Here is a 20,653-nt window from a genome sequence, read left to right on the forward strand (position 1 = left end):
GATCTGGGGTTTTAAGGATCGCCTTTTCCCCCTTTGGTTTCAAAGTGGATTTTTTTAAGGGGGGAGTTTTGCATTTATTTGGAGTGTAGAGTAGACAGGAAAGGAGGCGAGAGCAGGGGAAGATGAGCAACAAAGGGCCGTGGGTAAGACTTGAACCCATGCTGCATTTCAGCCATATGGCATATGGTCGCCTGCTCAATCGGTGAGCTGAACTGGAAAATAGATTTTTTTTTTAAAACTTGATTTGACTGATGTAATTGTGCGAAAACAACTGTGTTCTTTAATTTAGCAATTCAGCAGCAATGTGGTGGTACTTTGAAGTCTCTTTATGTACTCTGTGAACTATGCTATATGTTCTCGTGTATTTGGAACTGCTGACGGTACTGACAAAAAAGCCAAAACATCAAATCTGAGTAAAATAATTAACTTGGCGTCCTGTTCCAAACAGAGGTATGCACCTATTCTTTTCACCCCATAAACTATTTTCATCTTCAGCATCTCACTATTTACACTTTTTAAAAAATCTTCTATGTTGTTTCTGCACATAACTGCTAAGTTATGGAAGTATAGAGATCTAATTTTGGAACGTAAGAAACACTAGGAACTAAAGATTAGGGCACCCTGACCTCTGTAGTATTGACTAGTCTCTTTCTGTCAGATCTAATGAAACTAAGATTTCAATTAAATTACATGTTTAATGGAATTGCAGGAAGGTTTAAGATAAGATAAGATAAGATAACCTTTATTAGTCCCACACGTGGGAAATTTGTTTTGTCACAGCAGGAAGTGGACGGTACAAAAGTTATGAGCAAAAATTAGAATACAATAGGAATAAATACAGTACACAACTGTACAGAATAAAATAAAATACTATATACAGTAGAATAAAATATACAATAAGATAAAAATAGAATACAAATGTTATATACAACTGAGTAAAAATACAACGATGCCAGAAAAGATTATTGCACTTAGTGTTATTGCACATGTGTGGATGTGTGTGTTAGATCAGTTAAAGTCTTTGTTGTGGAGTCTGACAGCAGTGGGGAGGAAAGACCTGCGAAATCTCTCCGTCCCACACCGTGGGTGCCGCAGTCTCCCACTGAAGGAGCTGCTCAGTGCTGTCACAGTCTGCTGCATGGGGTGGGAGATGTTGTCCAACAGTGATGACAGCTTAGCCGCCATTCTCCTGTCACTCACCACCTCCACTGGGTCCAGAGGGCATCCTACAACAGAGCTGGCCCTTCGGATCAGCCTGTTCAGTCTCTTCCTGTCCCCGGCAGAGATGCTGCCGCCCCAGCAGACCACACCATAAAAGATAGCAGAAGCCACCACAGAAGGTCTTCAGGAGTGGGCCCTCCACTCCAAACAACCTGAGTCTCCGCAGCAGGTACAGCCTGCTCTGCCCTTTCCTGTAGAGGGCGTCTGAGTTATGAGTCCAGTCCAGTCTGTTGTTCAGATGAACACCAAGGTACCTGTAGCTGTGTGTTAATTGCACTATTATTAAAACAACTTCTTGAGATTTCGTAAGAAAACCAAAGACATTCTTTCATTTGGGAGCACATTTTCATATGTGATCTCTGATTTGATTGGCACATCAAAAGAGCAGCCACCCCTGTTTGTCACTGACAATGACAGTTTGCCTTGTTACTTTAAAGTGCACAATAGCAAACATCAAACAAACACAATGTCAAATCTAATGCTAAAGGCAACAGCAGACTGCAGAAATCTAAGAAAGTCGCTGCACATATCAAAAACTGAATTGTCTGAGATTGTTTACATAAGACATTTTAGATTTAACTAAGTGTAGTTACTATTGTTGTTCTGTGGTCCCAGTTGCTGTTTTTATTGTTACGCTCTAGCCTGGAGCAAGATCAGATAGAAGAGACTGACATCTACTTGGAACTCAGAGGAAAGCCACTGAAGAGTTTTTATTGGCAACAGGGAATTATTCCCGCTACATTTGGATGCTCCAGCATTAGTCTGTACTATCTTTAATGTGCACAAAGAACAAATCAATAAAACACTTACAGCATACATCATACAAGCTCATAATAGCACTTCACACAGGGATTTTTTTTGAGTATTTGATGTTACTGGAGAATTCCCCCATATGTATCAGACAACTTTGATATTTAGAAACACTTGTGATAAATGTTATGATTTTTCAGACGTGTCTTTTTTGATGATTATATGCATTATATTATTATAGACATTGGAGACATTGAATCTAAAATGCAAAAAACCTTCTTCCTGGTTTCTTATTAGTTTTTGCATATTTGTCATACTTACATGCTTCAGATCATCAAACAAACTTTTAGACAAGCATAAACAAAGATAATACAAAACCCAGTTTATAAACACTGATTTCATTTACTATGGGAGAAAAGCTATTAGTGGTGCAACTGATCAGAAATCTCACAGTTCTGATCGGCTCACGGTTTTAAGTCACCGATTGGATCAATCTTCAGATCAAAAAAAAAAGACAAAAATGTAACATTTACTTATTTACTTAGTGAAGTATTTTTTGCCTATTAAAAACATTAAACTCAATACTTATTCCACGAAATTATATTAAAAAAAATGACTGTACAATATAGGGCTTTGCATCTATTTTATTTATACAGTGTCAAATTACAACAAAAGTCGCCTCAAGGCGCTTTATATTGTAAGGTGGACCCTACAACAATACATACCGCTCATTATATCGCACTCTGCTGTGACATAATGAGCTGTCACGGTCACGTAGCTTTCCGTTGCCCTGGAGATCCACCCATTTGTAGTTGGGCAACAGAAGATGCCTGGGACAGTTCAGCCATAACTTTAAACTTTTCCTGCTCATACATGCTTGGAACGATCTTGCCACTAAAGTGGACGCGTAGCGTGGCTCAAGCGCGTTAATCATAGTTTAAACCCCGTGTTTCGCACAACGGAATACGGCTTCCCGTCTACAGCTAAACACCCCAAAAGCTTTTGTAATAACTTTAGCCCGGTCGGATTGGGCAGGAAAGGGCTGCTTGAATACCGCAAACTCCTCTGCTCCTCCACTTGGACCGCTAGCGCTGGCCATAACTATCGCTGGCCATAACTATCGCTGGCCATAACTATCGTTTGACAGACCCACCACGCGCACCATACACATACTTTTTTTTCTTCTTTTTTGAATCTTCGGATCATGTGCGTGCCGCACCCTTGCAATCAAGTGTTAGCAATAACTGGCCATGAGTCTTTCACATCACTGCAGAGGAATTTTGGCCCACTCTTCTTTACAGAATTGATTTAATTCAGCCACACTGGAGGGTTTTTGAGTGTGAATGACCTGTTTAAGGTCGTGCTTACACAAATCTTGGTTGAAATTCCTTTTTTTTATAGCATGTATACGGAGGAAATATATCAACATTTGATACAGGCAATGTCTTTGGGCCTTTGTTTTCTAACAAATTGTATTGTAAGGTGAATAACACCATATTGATTAAAATGTTCCTCTAGACCTTTGAGTAATTGCTTTCATTCACTTCTAATGGCTGACTGCAGGACTTATTGAACTTAACCTTTCCTACATATGTTTCTGTCAAATCCTCCAACTAGTGACGTATTATTAACCTCACAGGTAAATCAAGGCATATAGAGACACCCAGATTACACATAAAATCATCAGTAATGGGTTTGCAAAAGAACAGGTGAAAATAAGAGAAGAGAATTAACATAGATACTACAGTAATTTGGGCTAGTTTGCATTAATCAACAATCCATTTCAAGCCTATGCAGGTACAGCAGTCAGTCAGTCTTACACATTTTTGCAGATATTTTATACTTAACCAACTTTATGTTTTGGTTAAAAAAAACTACTTCATGGATCAGGATATTCTTCAGCATTTGAACAGTAAGGGACACACTTGTCTTGCCCACTATTGTGCTGTGTAAACAAATGGGATATGGGGAAGTCACAGTTAGTCCTACTGTTTTGTTTCCTTGATTAATGTGACATCACCAGCAAATGTGCTGTTGTGAGCTGACATTACTACCAAATCTCTGTACAGCAGAGGGCATATGAAGGCCAAAATGGTTCTTGAATGAATAATACATCCCCATATGTCTGAACAGTGAAAACATGACAGCAGATCTGGGAGAAAATAGGAATAAACGATCAAAAATCTGTAAAGATAGCCCTCTTATCATATTGTGCTTACAGTGTGTTATTGCATTCCACATGGCCTTTGGCACAGGCGCCTTGTGAATCTCTCGTGATCATTCATAAAGTATAAACCAATAAGGCTTATCTTCTGGGTTCAAAGTCTTTGGTAGGGCAAGTCTATGTGTAAGCAAATCCATGAAATCCACAAATGTCTGTGAACAGCCTCCCACTCAAATTGTTACGCCTTTTGACAGCCAAAGAAAGACATATTCCGTTTGTTCTCAAAGAACTGTTTGCAGTTACTAAATTGGCCAAGTCACATTTATATCTCCTGATAGGAAGTCCACCGGGATGCTGAAGAAAAGATGAAGAAGGGAGGAATGCCAGCGGCAGAATCATCTCTGCCTGGCACTGTTTGTTCCTGTCAATGGTCTGCTAGTCTCTCATTGTCTGCTGAGTGTTTGTGTACCACTTTCTGTAAAGGAAAACCCTAAAGTAGTGGTGCTCTCAGTGACTCTCTGTTGGATCTTTCCAATGCTGTTTATTCAGTCATCACCAGCTGCTGTTCTTTGCTTTTGTCTATAGATATGTACAACATAGTCAACCACTGACTGTTGGCTGTGAGGTTTATCTGTATTTGGTCTAGTGCTAAATATGAAGCCCAGCAGTTGTTTTTTGTCTTCTAACTTTAAACTCTGTGATTTAATTTAATTTTTAAAGAAAATTATGCACCCTTACTGCTTTGTTAAGCTGTTAAGTAAACTGCAATAGAGAGATGAGATGGAATCGTGGAGCACAAATTGGATGCCAGGGACCCACAAGATTTCACTCAGTAATCAAAGACAGCACACTTTGAATGGAAATAAAATGCCGACGAGAACAATACTAAATATGCAAATCCAACAACTGCCACATTTAAAGTACGACAAGGTTTCAGCTACAAGGTACTCTGTAAATGTGTGTCCTGGCACAGCCTAAAAAAGACGCATTTTGCACTTTCCCTGTACACATACATCCCTCCTCTCATTACCACATTTGGTGCACAGTGAGGGAGTTTTCAGAGCCCTATGTAGGTCAGGGACAGGGTGTGTAGGAGTTGGTTTCATCTCTATTCTGTGATGTATCTCATTTTCCCCACAAGAATAGCTTTCACACAGAACCACTCCTGGGGCTCTTTATTTTTCTAAGCTTGAATCTTTTTGATGGCTTGTCCAAATGCTTTCTTTCAAAGAAAGTTTGCTCAGAATACCTGTCATTTTAATTCTGAGGGGGCTACTTCAAGTTAAAGATTCTGAGTTGCAGTTTTCTATTAGTATTCACAAGCAGAACCTTTGTTTAAACCACCAGCTATCCTGTTGTCTTGAATTAATTCATAAACATCAATATTTCCATTGTCATTCATGTGTTGGCTCAGACCAAGTCTATAGTGAAGAAATGAGAATGAGTCTCCATCCAGTAAGGCTTTCATCTGTGGAAGCACAACAGCAGAAACTTTCCAGTGAACTTAGTGTTAAGCTTGGCTGATGTTTATTTTTTCACTATTTTATATTCTTACCCTACTGACATTTCAGTCTGCCATGTGTATGATAAAGATGGTGAAATTTAGATTCATCTAAATAAATAAATAAATAAATAAATAAAATGAACCAGTATAAAGGAAAGGTATGAACAGTGGGCAGACTAAATGATTGAACTTTGCTACTTGGCTAGCTGACACCAGATAGGCTACTATGTTAAACTATAGGGCTGTTATAACGATATATATCGGATGACAATATAAAAACATCTATCGTTTCATTTTAGCTATCGTTTGTTTCGTGGTGTCGCAAAATAAACTGTTTACGGCAATATTTTTTCATCGTTTTGATGGTCACTGTAGTGGCTATATTAATTTCTTAAAGTTCTCTCCTTCTCTTATATTTTATATAACCACACTACGGATGGACAAGCGCCTGTTTTTATGCGTTGTCATTAGCAACAACGACGGTGCGTGTCCGCTTGTTTATGTTCCACACAAACCTTTCACAATAAAGCTCAAGATCCTGTTGAGACTTTTCAAAATAAACGGAATCACGTGAAAGAGCAGATTATTTACGGATGAGAAGTAAAAAAAGAGCCGCCAGGTGCTAAAAAATAAACCTTAGACTCAAACGTTAGAACAGGCTTTTCCCCGCAGCACGCCGTGTAATAAATACTCACAAAGAAAACGGCGGCCTTTACAACTTATGTCTAAAAATGTGTAGTTTCATTCCCGCAAGACGAGCTGCCCGAGATTCACAGAATTTACAGAAAATGTTACATTTTTGTGATTTATATCGTTATTGGACGATAGAATTCTTATATCGGGATATGAGATTTTGGTCATATCGCACAGCCCTATTAAACTAATCATGTTATCAGGTGCTACAGTCAATGACTGGCACTGTACCCCAACAGTTCCCCTCCCCCATTATAGCTATAAACATGAATACTGAAAAGTATAATGGGGGGGTCTGTCCAAGCCTTTCCAAAAGGGTCACTGTTGACCACTCAGCTGAATTCTGCTGACATACTTTTTCAACTGTAAATAATAATAAGACATTCAGTTTCATAAAGAAAAAGTTAAACACCATTGCTGATAAGTTATTGCAGTAACAACCCAGCTCATGTTCATTATTTGGGTAATAGTAGCTCAGTGCTATCACTTAGCTTAACTTAGGAAGACACTGATTTCGGAGCACACGAGTGTATGCAATTCAAACTTTGGGAAGTACCTCTCATAAGAGGTCATTCATCAGCTCATGAAGCCGTAGCTTTAAAGCATGATCTCACTTAAAAATTGTCAAACAAACGGAAAAGTGTTGAAGAGATTCTTTGCTGACAGTCAGTGACCCCAACTGTTCCAGTGTGTGGTGCGTTTATTAGCTGACTTCTGCACCTTGAGAAAATGTGTGTGGTTGCATAATAGTTCCTGATGTGGTTTTATAATGTTCTTTTTCTGCTTGCATTTTTTTGTATTTGTGTGTAACGCCCAGAAGTGGTCGAGTGTACATGTGTGAATGTAAGTGACACTATCAGTGTAAGTCTCCTTTCTCTCTCCCTGTGAGGTTTTACTCTCTTTAGTCGCAGCTTTCTAAAATAGTCCACAAAGCAGTATCTGTGTTGGCTAGCTCACCTTTATCACTCAGAATACCCCCCCCAATTTTATTAGGTACACTTTAATTCTCACAGTCTCACATTTCAACAGGTAGCTAGGCTCGGTTAAATTTTCCACCACCATCCCTCGGATGGCATTTTCATGTAATGTACATTGCGTGACCTTAATACAGGTCATGGAATCCAGTATCAATTTAGTAGAACGAGGAGGGTCTTTTAAAAAAATGTTTTTAAAAGGGATTTCTAAATACACCAGCATAATGCAATACTGTGATATTGCACAAACCCTGTTGAAACATTCATGCATTCCTGCTACTTCTTTCCTTAAAAAAATCCTCCTTTCTTTTACAAAGAGATACAGCCATAGGCTACACAGCCATAGGCTACACAGCCATGATCCAAATGTCTAGTGAATTAATCAGTACCTCACCGCAGTGACGAATGTAGAAACAATGCTTTTGGAGGACAGAACAGAAGTTTTTTTTCATCCACAAAAGAGTCATTGTTGAGTTGACCAGGGAGTGGGCCGAATGGAGAAACTGTGTATGTGGTACAGAGGTTGTGAAAGAGGTCAAAGGCTGTGTTGGCATGCAGTTGTTAACAAGCAGAGAACCAGTTTCTGAGGAAAGGCTTGTGCTCTCTATTAAATTGTTCTGTTTTATGTTAATTTAAATACCCACAAATGTTAGCAATATTCCAACATTTTCCTAAAACTATTGTTAAGTTTTGGGGACTTGAATCAGTCCTTGTGTTCCTTAAAAAACACTTCCAAAATCACCATTTCCAATCTCTACAAAAATGCATGCTTAACTTTATCTAACATGAGGTAAGTCAGATGAATCAACACGATAGCTTCTTAAGTTAGTCTACGGCCTTCCTCTGCAGAATATCCTGTGTTCCCAGAAGCAATGTTTTTCCTTTTTTTTTAGCAGCAATGCAAAGAGTGAACTATAATAAAACACCAACTTAAAAACACATTCAGTTATTTTGTGTTATTTTAATTACCCGAAAAGGAAAATGGACAGAAGAAAGAACAAAATAACACTCTAGTGTTCATGTTGGTATGTTATTGGTGTTTTAAGATTAAAATGAAAACTAATGAACCTACTCTTCAAACACATTTGCTTTAGGATTGAAAGCCATCACTAAACCAGAAGCACAGCACAAATAAACATCATCCAAATTGAGCTGTCAGCATGCAGTAAAAGCTAATGAGAGCCATAACAGGCATTATCCTTGTATCCAGGTCAAACAAAATTGCTCACAATGATTTTTACAATCCTCAAGCAACATGTTTCATGGCTGTGTTCCCGTGCATCCCGTGTTTAGCTGTCATTTTCCCAAAGCAGTCTGACAAACTGCCCCCCTAATCCCAACAATGTTCCAGCACTGGAAGCAGTTTGGTGCTAATCGAAATGCAAAGCAGATGCTGGGTTCAGGCGTGGTGCACTAAAATGGGCCGAAATGGAGTAAGTACAACATATTTAATAATTGGAGCAATTTAGTGCCTTGTGGGAATGTGTGCCATAGAAATTATAAAACAACAAAATAAAGCAGAATTTTGAAAGTGTGATTGTGAAATCACAATGAAATGGCCTTTATTATGTGTACCAGTATGAAAGATTCTAAAATCATAATGTATTTATTGAGAAGACAAGATGAATTCAGCTTCTTCTTACAGTGTTCTCTATGCATTCATAAAACAGTTATCTGTTGTGTGAATGACTTCATTTCCTTAGTATTTAAAAAAGTGTACATGAATCTTATGTCCAAAACAAAAAGTCCAGTGTTCATCCTTTTGTTCCGAACACACTGCAAGGTTAAAAGTTCATTTTTTCCAGTTTGGTGTCGTTTAGTACAACAGAGATCTTTATCTCCTACTTCTTTGTGTCTCTTAAGCAGCTTTGGTATGTTTGCAAAGTTAAGACGACATTCCAGTCTTCGAGCTTATTTACCTTTTTGCCTTGATCCTGGTATTAAAATTGCAGTGATGAGAGTTAAAACAACATACTTAATGTCTGCACAATGTTTTTTGACGGAGCAGCTTATTATTAGACTTGGGATGATATAACCACCACCTTTTCTCTGCTTTCTACTTGGAGTGTATTATCACCCTGTCATTCAGTGCGTCAAGTAACCTTATCTTTTTCAATGCTGAGGTCTTTTTTTGATTACGTGGACACGATACTTTTTCTTGTTTTGTTCTCTAAGTTATCATCTGTTATGAAAATGCTATAAACAAAACCATTTACACTAGACGTTTCACTCTTTTTCAGCGATTATGTCTACTGTGGTGTCTCAGCAACTGCTAAAAGAGGATGGAGAGGATGATGACGAGGAGCAAGGAGAAGAGTTTGAGTTTGATGACAGTACAGATGAGGATAAACTTCAGGAAGACAGTAAGACGGTCACAGACTGTGTCAAACCTGTCCAAGCATCAAAGCATGAAGACAACGTGACATCAGGCAGCGTCTCACAAACATTTACTGACAGCACAACTACAACTTCACCTTCTGCTGGACCAGACGGCGTTGCCACCAAGGATCCAGTTTCAGTTTCTACCACAGGTAACTAGTGTCCAGAAGTAAAAGGGGTATCAGGCAAATGGTCATGTGGCTTCTTAGTTATGTATTTTGTAAAATAATAAATAAATTCTGCAAAACAGCATAAATAATTGGCCAATCTGATGTGTACACTGGGGGCTGTGCGATTATCGTTATTATATTTTAAGGAGAAAAGTCAGCAATCTTCTTTAAACAGTTATTATAGTAAACAGATGTGCTATTTATTTATTTATTTATTTTTTAGATATTTTTAAATGTCAAGGGATTTGCCAATTTTACATTTGAACTGAAACAGATAGTCCCTTTGAAATCCTTTTAAGACCACCCATTTACTCACGTTTTTATCTTCCACTACAAAACTTAACTCTATCAAACATATCAAAGCCACACATCAAACAGATAAAACCATGGGATTTCATACTCACTTTGGCTGATGGACTACATACAGTCCAAGTCGGTCTCAATTGAAATGATTGTGCAATACCATATATTAAGAAAAAGAAACTTCAGAAATGCCTTTTTTCCCTTCCATTTTTTTTTAATTTAAGAAGAGGGTTTTATTAAAAAACCAAGTGAAAGGCCGCTCTTGCTCAGCTTGCTTAAAAATTCCCCAGGCATCAGAAAGTATTAGGCTATTTCCTGTAAAATTATCTTCTGATTTAAGGCAGTTTCCATTTACAAAACAGATGATGAACAGCCTGAGAGCCTACTGCCATGCGGTACAATGTAAGCTTCACAGTGGAGAGGCACAAAAACTGACAATTACAGTCTTTGTGCTTCAAACAACTTGTCTAGATCTAGAATTACTTATAATTTTCCAGACATTTTCACACCTGCACAGCAATGCTGGCAGCAGCACAAAAGATGAAGATATTCATTTTATTAAAACGTAATGCTAGCCATCCAAAGTGGACCCAAGTTGTGGCCTCCGGCCGCATGTTTGGCACTCCTCAAATATTAACAAACCGCCAGCCAACATGCCGACGCTTGTCACAGAGCAACAGCAGCCTGCAGACACAATCCACCTTTGCATAATAACTGTATATGATTGCATTCACAGCAACGAGCTAACTTCGGGCGGCGATCGTGTGGGTAGCTGTTAACTTGCTCTTTACGGAAGTTATATTCCTTGTTTTTTGCTTTTTGCGAACTGTCTTCTCATCTATGTACAACCCTGCATCAACAGCTTTATTGGGCACGCGGTAAGGCTAGCCTTTCTTGTACAGCCTCTAAAATGGACACAGGTAAACAAACGGATATGAACAGAAATATCTAAAATAAGTAATTTACTCGTGTAGGCATCGACAAAAAATAGTAATCCAATCCATGTCCTGAAATTATTGACGAAACTAGCTGGCATATTTAGATATGACGTTACTCAAACTCAGTACTGGGCAGCCGCATAAACTTGTTCATGGACAGCAGTTAGCGGTCATCGGCTTTTAAGGTAGTAAAAGACTGTCGCGGTAAGAGATGCGCAATGCTTTTTCTTAGACGTATAGCTACTTTTTTATGCATTGTGTCCCGAGAACAGGTAACGTGACACCCAGAACACTCTCTGAACACCTCTAGCCTGAGCAGCAGTGTGATAGACGTGGCTCGTTGGTCTAGGGGTATGATTCTCGCTTAGGGTGCGAGAGGTCCCGGGTTCAAATCCCGGACGAGCCCTAGGTATGTTTCATTTTTATTAGTAAAATTCACCAGTATAGGTAAGAGAGCTTCTCTTTCAGCATGCAGTGGTTATTTGTGCATATTTATCTTACAGTTCTATTTCTGTACATACCTGCTTCATTTTCTTTAATAATTTGCCTCATATTTGCTGTTTTGCTATTATTGATGTTAAGGACTTCAGTGAATTACACAGAGTCGGTAGGTACTTTCAGCTGCCCCTTTGTTTCCCAAGGGGTTATGACAGGACATGAATCACATGTGTGATTTGGCACAGACTTTTTTTTCCCTTCCTCGGGATGGGCATCTGGTGTAATATCTGCTCCCTGAGGCTGGGTGTTTCTCCTCCTGGCTTCTCCCAAGAATCTTTTGCAAACACGATGACTGTGTAACCTACATCATAGATTTACCACCTTCATAATAGTACTTAGTCTGTTTTCATTGTTATGTTTTCTTAGTACTAGATTACAATACAGCTGGGGTAGACACATGGCCCTCCATGACCCTGAATTAGATAAGCAGAAGAGAATGAATGGATGGGTGGATGGATTATAATTACTCATGTAAAAATTTCCAGATGTGGAAATACTGTATAATTTATAAAAATGTTTTTAATAAGCATCCAAAGCTTTGCACTCAAAGTTTTACATCCTCCTGTCTTTTGGTCTAAAAAGCAAATAAATGTCTGTCAAATGTAGTGAGGTAGAAGTATGAAATAGAATAAAGTCAGCAGTATAAGTGAAAATGACTGTGTGGTTGGCTGTACAGGGGTTTCAAGTCATCAAAATGATACCTATTCTGGTTACAAAACTCTATTAAAAGTACACTGAAAGTACAAATGGAATAAAATGGAGCTTTCTTATCGACAAAAGTGAAGGTTACTGTTTTGATATTTTTCACCTGTGAAACCCACAAGCTCCAGCCCTGTGTTATATTACGCAACTTCCATTAAACTGCCCCTGGGCATAACGGTGAACTGCACCTACTATGCCACTGCCTAATAGCTCATCTCAGGTAAGCTGAGATGTAAATGTGATTTTTCATCACTTAATGTGATCTAATCTGTTTTCTGTAGCGGGGCAGAGTCTCAGTGACTTCAACCAGTTGCTTGTGGATTTAATCTCTCCTTAAAAGGATTTAATTGTTGCCCGAAGCAGACAGGCGTTAGAGAGCAGAGTTAACTAATTGGATGAACTTATGTAGATATAAGTATAGGGGTGGTTGTAGCTCAGGTGGCAGAGCAGGTCAGCTACTAATCAGAAGGTCGGTGGTTCGATCCCAGGCTGCCTCCTGGCTGCATGCCAAATATCCTTGGGCAAGATACTAACCCCATGTTTGCCTACTGGTGGTGGTCAGAGGGCCCTGTGGCGCCAGTGTCCGGCAGCCACTGTCAGTGCGCCCCAGGGCAGCTGTGGCTACAATGTAGCTTGCCATCACCAGTGTGTGAGTGAATGACTGAATGTAGTGTAAAGCACTTTGGGGTCCTTAGGGACTAGAAAAGCGCTATACATTTATATTTCAGGGTTTGTGCTTAAAATGCTTGAAATTTAATGTTGTATTTTCAAGGTTTGAAAAGTGCTTGAATTTCAGATGTGGTGCTTGAAAGTGTAACTGTTATTCAGATAGTTATTCACCACAAATAACTATCTGATTGAATAGTTTTCTTACCAGACAGAGAAATAAAATGAGTCGCAAAATGTAAAAGAAAAATTTCCCCGCCTGGGCTGCCTTGTGTCTGTTTCAACGTGTGATCCCGCCCCTCCCTCGGCCAGTCGGTGATCTGTGCGCTAACATACCTGTAGGCTGCTGTTTTAATGTGTTTGTAGTCTCAAGTTAGTGTGTTGCCTTGTGTAGTTAGTGTGAATGTCACAGTGAATGTCACAGTTGCTGCAAAAAAGCCACCAAAGGCAGATTGCAGTGTAAATGCTGAGTGACACACCTGCTGTCAGACCTGCAGGTTTATCCCTGCGCTGTTCTCATCTATTTTATAGTGGACACAAACTTTTTTTTGGAGTTGCATAAATAATTTGTGTGCCTTCTTATTTGATGCAGAACACCTGATTGTTCTGTACATACTTTTAAATGGTTATATTAAAAAAACGTCTGAGCCTTGGCTGCATTTTTAGGTAAATAGTACCATATAACTTTGTTGTTTGCAAAACTGTGCATATTTTTTAAAAATGTACAATTTGTATTTGCATTACAAGTTATGAAAATGATTCGTTAAACATGCTTGTGGTTTTTACAGTCAAAAATATCACTTTCTACTCGTATTTTACATTTTGTCTGAATTTAGATAAATTGTGCTGATACAGTTTGTCAAAATGAGAAAATAACAGATTGGCAAGATGAACAGGTGAAATATAGAGGCCAAATCAAAAGTAGTCAAAAACGTCCAGTTATACCCTGGACCCCAGAGGGTTAAAGGCTAAAAGCAAAGTTGTCACCAAGTACTGTTTATATTTGTGTGTACAGCTTTTTTGAGTATTAACTTGGTGCCTTTGGGTGAAATAATGGTAATATGAGGGACCGATCCATATGGTCACAAAGACAAGTCATTTGTTTCTGTGCTAAGTACCAAAGTTCCCCGGCTTTCATTCAAAATGTGTTTATCATCAGCACCTACACATTAAACTACTTAAACATTATAAATGTCTTCAAGCTCACACTGAGGCCGGTGCTGGAAAAGTTTGAAAAGGGACCTTGAAAGTGCTTAAAAAGCTTGAATTTGACCCTGAAAAAGGCGTATGAACCCTGATATTTCCTACCTGGCTAATGTTGCCAAATAGGCCCTGGTAATTACATGCGCAGATAAAGAGGGAGATTTAGGTCTTGGAGAAGTTCTGTTGGACAAAGTGGAGTGATTAGTCCTTAATTAAAAAGCTTTTTTAGCAAGTATGTGTGGTAATCCGTTAAGTGGGCTGTGAGATGCGTAGGGGAATTCTGAGTGTCGATAACAGTGTGTAGTGGAGGTCTTATGTAATCGAGGGCTGAGAGCAGCTAAAATGTAGATTCTTCCCTCACTTGGATGACTCAAGCTTTTGTGAAAGGTGCCAAAGTAGATTGATTGTAGCCTTTGATTAAGGGCACCTTTTTTTTTTTTTTGTACAGAACGTATGCCATCAGAATACATTACAATCATGCAAATCACTTTTAGCTGTGGTTTATACACATATTGCTTCACTTTTAGTAACACTCATGAGTTTATTTAAATTCTAAACACAAATTTAGTTTATGAAAATTTCTGCATACGAGTAGTAAATAAATAATAAATACACCAGAGTCACAAAATGTCTTTTTATCACGTGGTAAAGTTTCATTTTAAAGTTTGTACGTAGTGCTGCATTTCCTTCGGAATAATTTGCCTCATGCTTGCTGTTTTGCTCTTTTTGACAGATGTTCCAGTTACTGAGTCACCCAACTGGTAAGTTGCCTTTGATTATGATCAGACCATGGGGAAAATCACTAAAGGGTGGTGGAGAAAGTAAACTCATTACTATTATGTCATTACGCCTGCGATAATGTCATGCTTGCACTTCATCCAAACACGACATTGAGTGGGAGATACTGTGACGTTATAACATTTAGATGCCAGATGACATGTCACAGATAATGACGAGGTGATGTCAAGTATGAAGTGCTTCTGCTGATACAGTTCTAGAGGGAAATCACTGGATTGCCTGACTCACAATGATGCATACAGTATATTAGGATTAGCCTCCTAATGTAGTAATGTAAATTTTGCAAGCCTTTTTTGCAATGCAATTTAGTTTTCTTCATATAGCACCAAATCATAACATATATCAACTTAGCACACTTTACATAGTAAAGACTAGACCTGGTTTCTCTCCATTATCCTTTGCAAATGTCTCCCTAGTGGAAATGAAGCAAGTCTAAACGTATGCATGTACTGACAGTGAGGTGCATGTCGATTACAAAAACAGGGACAGTGTTTCTGCGAAGACCCGTGTGTTTGTTTTTGTTATTGCTTTGAGTAGAACAAATTGAATTCCATTATTCTTCATTGTATAAGTGTTGTGGTACCTGTTAAAGCCCTGCACATATGGAACGCCCACAAGTTCATTCCATTTTTTTTTGTTGTTGGTGTTGTTGCTGATTAGACTTCTTAGAACTGTGTGGGCGTGTATGACTATAAATGACAGCTCCCTCCCTCGCCTGTTAGCTTTGCTCTGAGTTGTGGGGGAGGACTCCATGTACTCATATCTGTACACAGAGTCCTCACATAATTCCAAGCAGAAGTCTGACTGCCTCCAACCTGAGGAGTGGTCTAATCAGCCAGAATAGCTGAATATGCTTGTGTGGGTGTACAGGGACATTAGGAGGCAGATCACGGCATAACTTGGCGCATAATACTAACTGTGTGGTTCTCTTCCACGGGGAGTACATTTTACTTATTTTTGTTGTGCTTTTGGAAATATTACATATAATATTTGACATTCACGAATGAAACTTTCTACATCCATGAATACATGATAATCCAGTACCTGACTCTGAATCATTGGAAATGTAAAATGAACAGCAGACAAAATATCCATTCCTGAGAAGGTGCATGAAATGACCTTGATATTGATGCAGTCAGAAATCATCTTTCATGCAGTTAAGATGATTTGCTGTGAGGCGTCTGCATAGTAAATGATGATTTGATAGTTTATTGATTCCACTAAGGAAACTGTCTTTTTGCCTCCTGCTCTCCACGGGGAGGTCAGCAGTCAAAGTCACTTACAGAACAGAAACCCAGACACTAACGGGCAGAATTAGAGTTTCTCCAAAGCATATTTCAGCTCATGGTGTGTTTGAACTCACCGTAAGCTTGAAAGGCAGTCATCTTATTAAATCCCCAAAGGTAAAATCCATTGCGCCAGTCAATAATAATGAAAATAAAGTGAACACTGAAATTAGCCGCAATATACAAACACTTGACTTACACTGGTTATATAGTTACAGCTGAACTTATCAAGAGGTAGATTATCCTAGATTCTAAGTGGTATGTTTGCTTTAAAAAAAGGACAGTTCTATCTACCTATAATCACTCAGGATTCACGACTCAAGTGTAGAGCAAAAACTGACCCGTGTGTTTCAGTCCCACAGGAGAGATATTCTGGCACACATTTAAGAAAAAAGCTGTACAATGTCAGTGATAGAAAGGTGTCAGAACACAGGAAAGATTGCTGTGTGTGGATATATGTAGCGACAGACTGGTCAAAGAGCCCACACTGACCCCATCTCCTATGTTGAAAGTGCTTTAATAGGCATGTGAGTGAATGGAAGTAGACGTGGTCTGATGAGTCACATTTGCTGTTACACCGTGTGGTTGACGGTCTATGTGGCAGCAGGACACACTATTTAAAAAAGGCTGCAGAGGCACGCTATGGGCAGTATACTTTGTCTTAGCATTGATTTAGATTTTATTTATCAGTGTCGTGCTTCGGCAGAATTATAGCTCTTACTCTACTACAAAAATAGTTTCGGAATAGATTTAGGTATTGACTTGGCCTCTGAATTCCCTGGTGCTCCGATCAAATATCTGGGGATTGTGCTGGAAAATTTAGCTGTTTTTTGTTCTTCTTAGCTTTGTAGCTTATACTGCTTTTTGTACTATATTTTACACACTGACCTTGTGTGCAGTTCTATTGTTTTTAGTTCTGTCTATGAAAAAAACAATAAAACTACAAAAAAAGACCAAAAAACCCCCTTTGGTTTGAGATCTCATCAGAATAATTTCTCTCTACCCTCTGTGCTTGCTTGATGGAAACCATGAGGTCTCCCACCTGTGCTTCTAGGAAGTGTGTTCAGAAACCTCTGCTGATAGTTTGGATTCCTGTCGACTTTCCTGTGCTGAGAGAAGTTGCCTGTGTTTGTACACAGGTGTGAGCGTGTCTGTATGTGTACATTTCTGCTGTGTGCATATGTGAGCGCATAAATGATTATATACGTGTGTGCTTGCGTGCCTGTGTGTGTGTGCGATAAAGTCACAGCGAGGTCTTGGCAATTTCTCATTCAGGAAGATTTGTGCTGAGTGCACATTTCCAGTTTGGTTTAGTCAATAGTCTGCCTTTTAAAGAAAAGCTATCAATAGCACTTTCCACAATCAAGGTGTTAAGACTGTCAGCACATCCACTAAATCTGTCAGCAGTTTTAGAATAATATTGCCAAAATTACTTTGCGAATGTTATTGTAGAAATATGTGTTTTTTTTAGCACTGCTATGACAGCACATCAGCTCGTTACAGCTATTAGGCTCAAAGCAGCACTTCTCTCCTGAGTTTTATGTGCATGCCAGTGTTTGATACCAGCATTTACCTCTGACTTCACATTTTAACACTTGACAGATAGTTTTCATTAAACGGATGACATGGAACCTCAGCAGTGAAAAGATTAGCACAAAAGATACCATGACAACGTGTCTGCATGCATCTGTTTTATGCACACAGAGCCTTAACCTTACCGAATAACTTTCCTTTTTCACTTTTTGTTGTTTTTCCCCACAGAAGTTTTTTGCCTTCACCTTTTTTTCCCTTTTGCAACTTTGCGGGGAACTTTACACATTTGCCCTTGGAAAGCAACGTGTCTAATCTACCATGAAGAACGCATTTATTTTTCACAGCCACTTTGTTTGAAGAACTCTCACCTTGTGTTTCCCTCTGTTGGTGTTGCTGTGAACGAAAAAGAAACAAAGATGATTCTGTAAAAACATTCAAAGCAAACTAGTATATAAATATAATGAGAAGCCATGAACTCAAGACTTGCAGTGCAGTCTAATTGGAGTCTGTCATTGCTGTACAGAAAAGCTTGGCATTAACACAGTGTGCAATTTGGAAAAGGTTCAGGATAAGTAGTGGGCAGATACAGGGTTACTCGGGCTATGTCCACACGTACCCGGGGATTTTTGAAAACGCCGATTTTTCTATGCGTTTGCACCTTTCGTCCACACGTAAACGGCGTTTTTGGTCACTGAAAACGGAGATTTTTAAAAACTCCGGCCAGGGTGGATATTTTCGAAAACTCCGTTTTTGCATTTACGTGTGGACGAGAAAAACGCAGAAAACACAGCGTCAAAGGTGTGCGCATTTTTTGACATCACACTGTGCGCCACGTTATTGTTTCAGTGAAATGAATTTCTACAATACTGTTACTGTTAATTGTACTCTCTGCAGTGTTTAAATGCTTACATATACACACACAGTTACTGTCCCTCCACACATACGACTCGGTTCTGCTTCTATGCCTCAGCTTTGTTTACTTTTTCCCACCGAGGCTTCTAGACTTCTGATTGGCCAACATTTCTGCACGGTTAGGAATATATCGCCACCTGTTGCTTTGGCATGTTCCTAGCCGCGTTTTCCTTCATTTCTGCCTTTAAGTGTGGACGGGATTATTTTTTAAAACGAAAACGGAAAATCTCCATTTTCAAAAATACCCGTGTACGTGTGGACGTAGCCTCAGTGTGCTTAATAAAAACACTAAAAGTGCTACTGTTTATTATTTGTTCTTTAAATTATGTTTGGACACATTGACTTAGATGAAGATCATTCAGATCACTGTGGCGGGGTGTGGTTTGTGGTTCAGCTGGGGATGTGTTCACAACGTTTAGTGGCGTGTAGTGTCTGCGCTGCACTCAGCGGTGACGTGGGGGTCGTCGGACACTTACTCTGGTGAGAAGGAGATGACAGGGCCCCGCCGGCTCCGGTAATTCACTCCATGGGAGATTTTCCACTTGAACAGCATCGTGATGACACCCTACGCTCAGCCTTTCACCAAGTGATAAGAATTGATGGTCACACGGTGTGCCCTGATGCAGCGCTGACCTACCCGCATTTTGTATTGATTAAAGATAGGCTTTAGCGAGTGAGTCGTGACACTCGCACAGAAGAGGAACACGCCCAGCTGTTGGCGCCTAAGAGCTGCTGCTAAATGAATCTCCAGGCGGCTCATTATAACCCAGTGGAAGGGATTATGGGATATGACAATACTCTGGAATGAATTATGGCCCAAATTATTGGCCGTGCATTTGGGGGGATCTGCATCGATGGTGCGTGTCCAGCCTGGGATGTGAGCTGGTCAACTGACCGGCCATACCAAAAAAAACTTTGCGCCCTTTGCCATTAGTGGAGGACCCTTTTGAGCACATTGGTATGGAGAGTAGGCTAGGCCAGATAGCTCCCCGGCCTAAGTTGGGCAATGGGGGGGCAATGGCGGGATGTGTGGTGTCAGGGGAGGTTTTCCATCGCATGGCCACGCCTTCCCTACTTAGTAGGATGCCGAGACCAGGGGGAAGGTGTGCTGCACAGAAAGAGGTGGCTGAAAAGCCTTATGAGCAGGAAGCAAATTGTAAATAAAGTCATTCACGTGTCTATAACACTGTGTGCTTTGGGTCCTTTCTACCACACATATTATGAGCAATCACCAGAGAAATTCTGATAATTCCAAAGGGTCACTTTTCCTTTTAGCTCTATCTGAGATGATCAGGAGAGATCGAGGGTCTAAAACGGGCAGAGATTTGGCATATTGCACTGCTCTGGTGCTGTTGGTAAAGAGAATGGAAACAGATGGAAATGCAGTATTTGCATTCAAGCAGCTTCCACTTTAGGCTGTGCTCTGCCCCAGGCGATGTCATTTGCATTGGAAAATCATTCCTCTTTCTCTCCTTAAGCTATATGACTCACTAGGGCTTATAGGCAGAGATAAGTTGTGACGGGGGTGCGCAAAAATATTCCTGGATCGATTGCTACCCTGCTCAAATTACTCATACTTGACATGAATGCACACAGTCAGGGAGGCAATCTGTGTATCACTATTGTTCTGACTCTGCTCTTTTCCCACACAAGTAATTTTAATGACAAGAGATCAGTTCATTGCAAGAAATGTGATGAGAAATAGCTCTTTTTTGTTTTCATGTGGGAGGAGATCCTTTTTGTCCTTCAGATTGAGATGAATGATGCCACATCATAGACAATGCATCAGAGTAATACTTTGCAGAACTAGACACCACTGTAAAACCAAACGGTATTATCAGTAGCTGTAATACAACATGTTGGCAAGACGTATCTGCTTCCACCTATGGGGCAGGCGCTTATTGTGCAACAGGGAAACATGGCACAAACGACAACTGACGCTATATATATATATATATA

General features: G+C 39.6%; 1 protein-coding gene and 1 non-coding gene across 5 annotated transcripts in view; both read left to right on the forward strand.

Annotated features, from left to right (window-relative positions):
• Positions 1 to 20,653, forward strand: part of arhgef10la (Rho guanine nucleotide exchange factor (GEF) 10-like a) — a 114,370-nt gene that overhangs the window by 3,356 nt on the left and 90,361 nt on the right. For 3 of the 4 annotated variants that reach the window (XM_005917849.3, XM_005917850.3, XM_014332254.2), the window contains exons 2-3: positions 9,547 to 9,837; positions 14,899 to 14,926. In XM_005917849.3, coding sequence (XP_005917911.1) covers positions 9,552 to 9,837; positions 14,899 to 14,926 — 314 coding nt within the window. In that variant the 5' untranslated portion in view covers positions 9,547 to 9,551. Of the gene's footprint in view, positions 1 to 9,546; positions 9,838 to 10,930; positions 11,037 to 14,898; positions 14,927 to 20,653 lie in introns of those variants that run through there. The other variant, XM_042218982.1, reaches the window with a different exon arrangement.
• On the forward strand, positions 11,431 to 11,502 carry trnap-agg. Its single transcript has one exon. It is a non-coding gene; the product is annotated as a tRNA-Pro (tRNA).

This window comes from Haplochromis burtoni, unplaced genomic scaffold (genome assembly GCF_018398535.1).
Source record: "Haplochromis burtoni strain Fernald_Lab_line unplaced genomic scaffold, NCSU_Asbu1 Contig_26, whole genome shotgun sequence".
NCBI classification, from domain to species: domain Eukaryota; kingdom Metazoa; phylum Chordata; class Actinopteri; order Cichliformes; family Cichlidae; genus Haplochromis; species Haplochromis burtoni.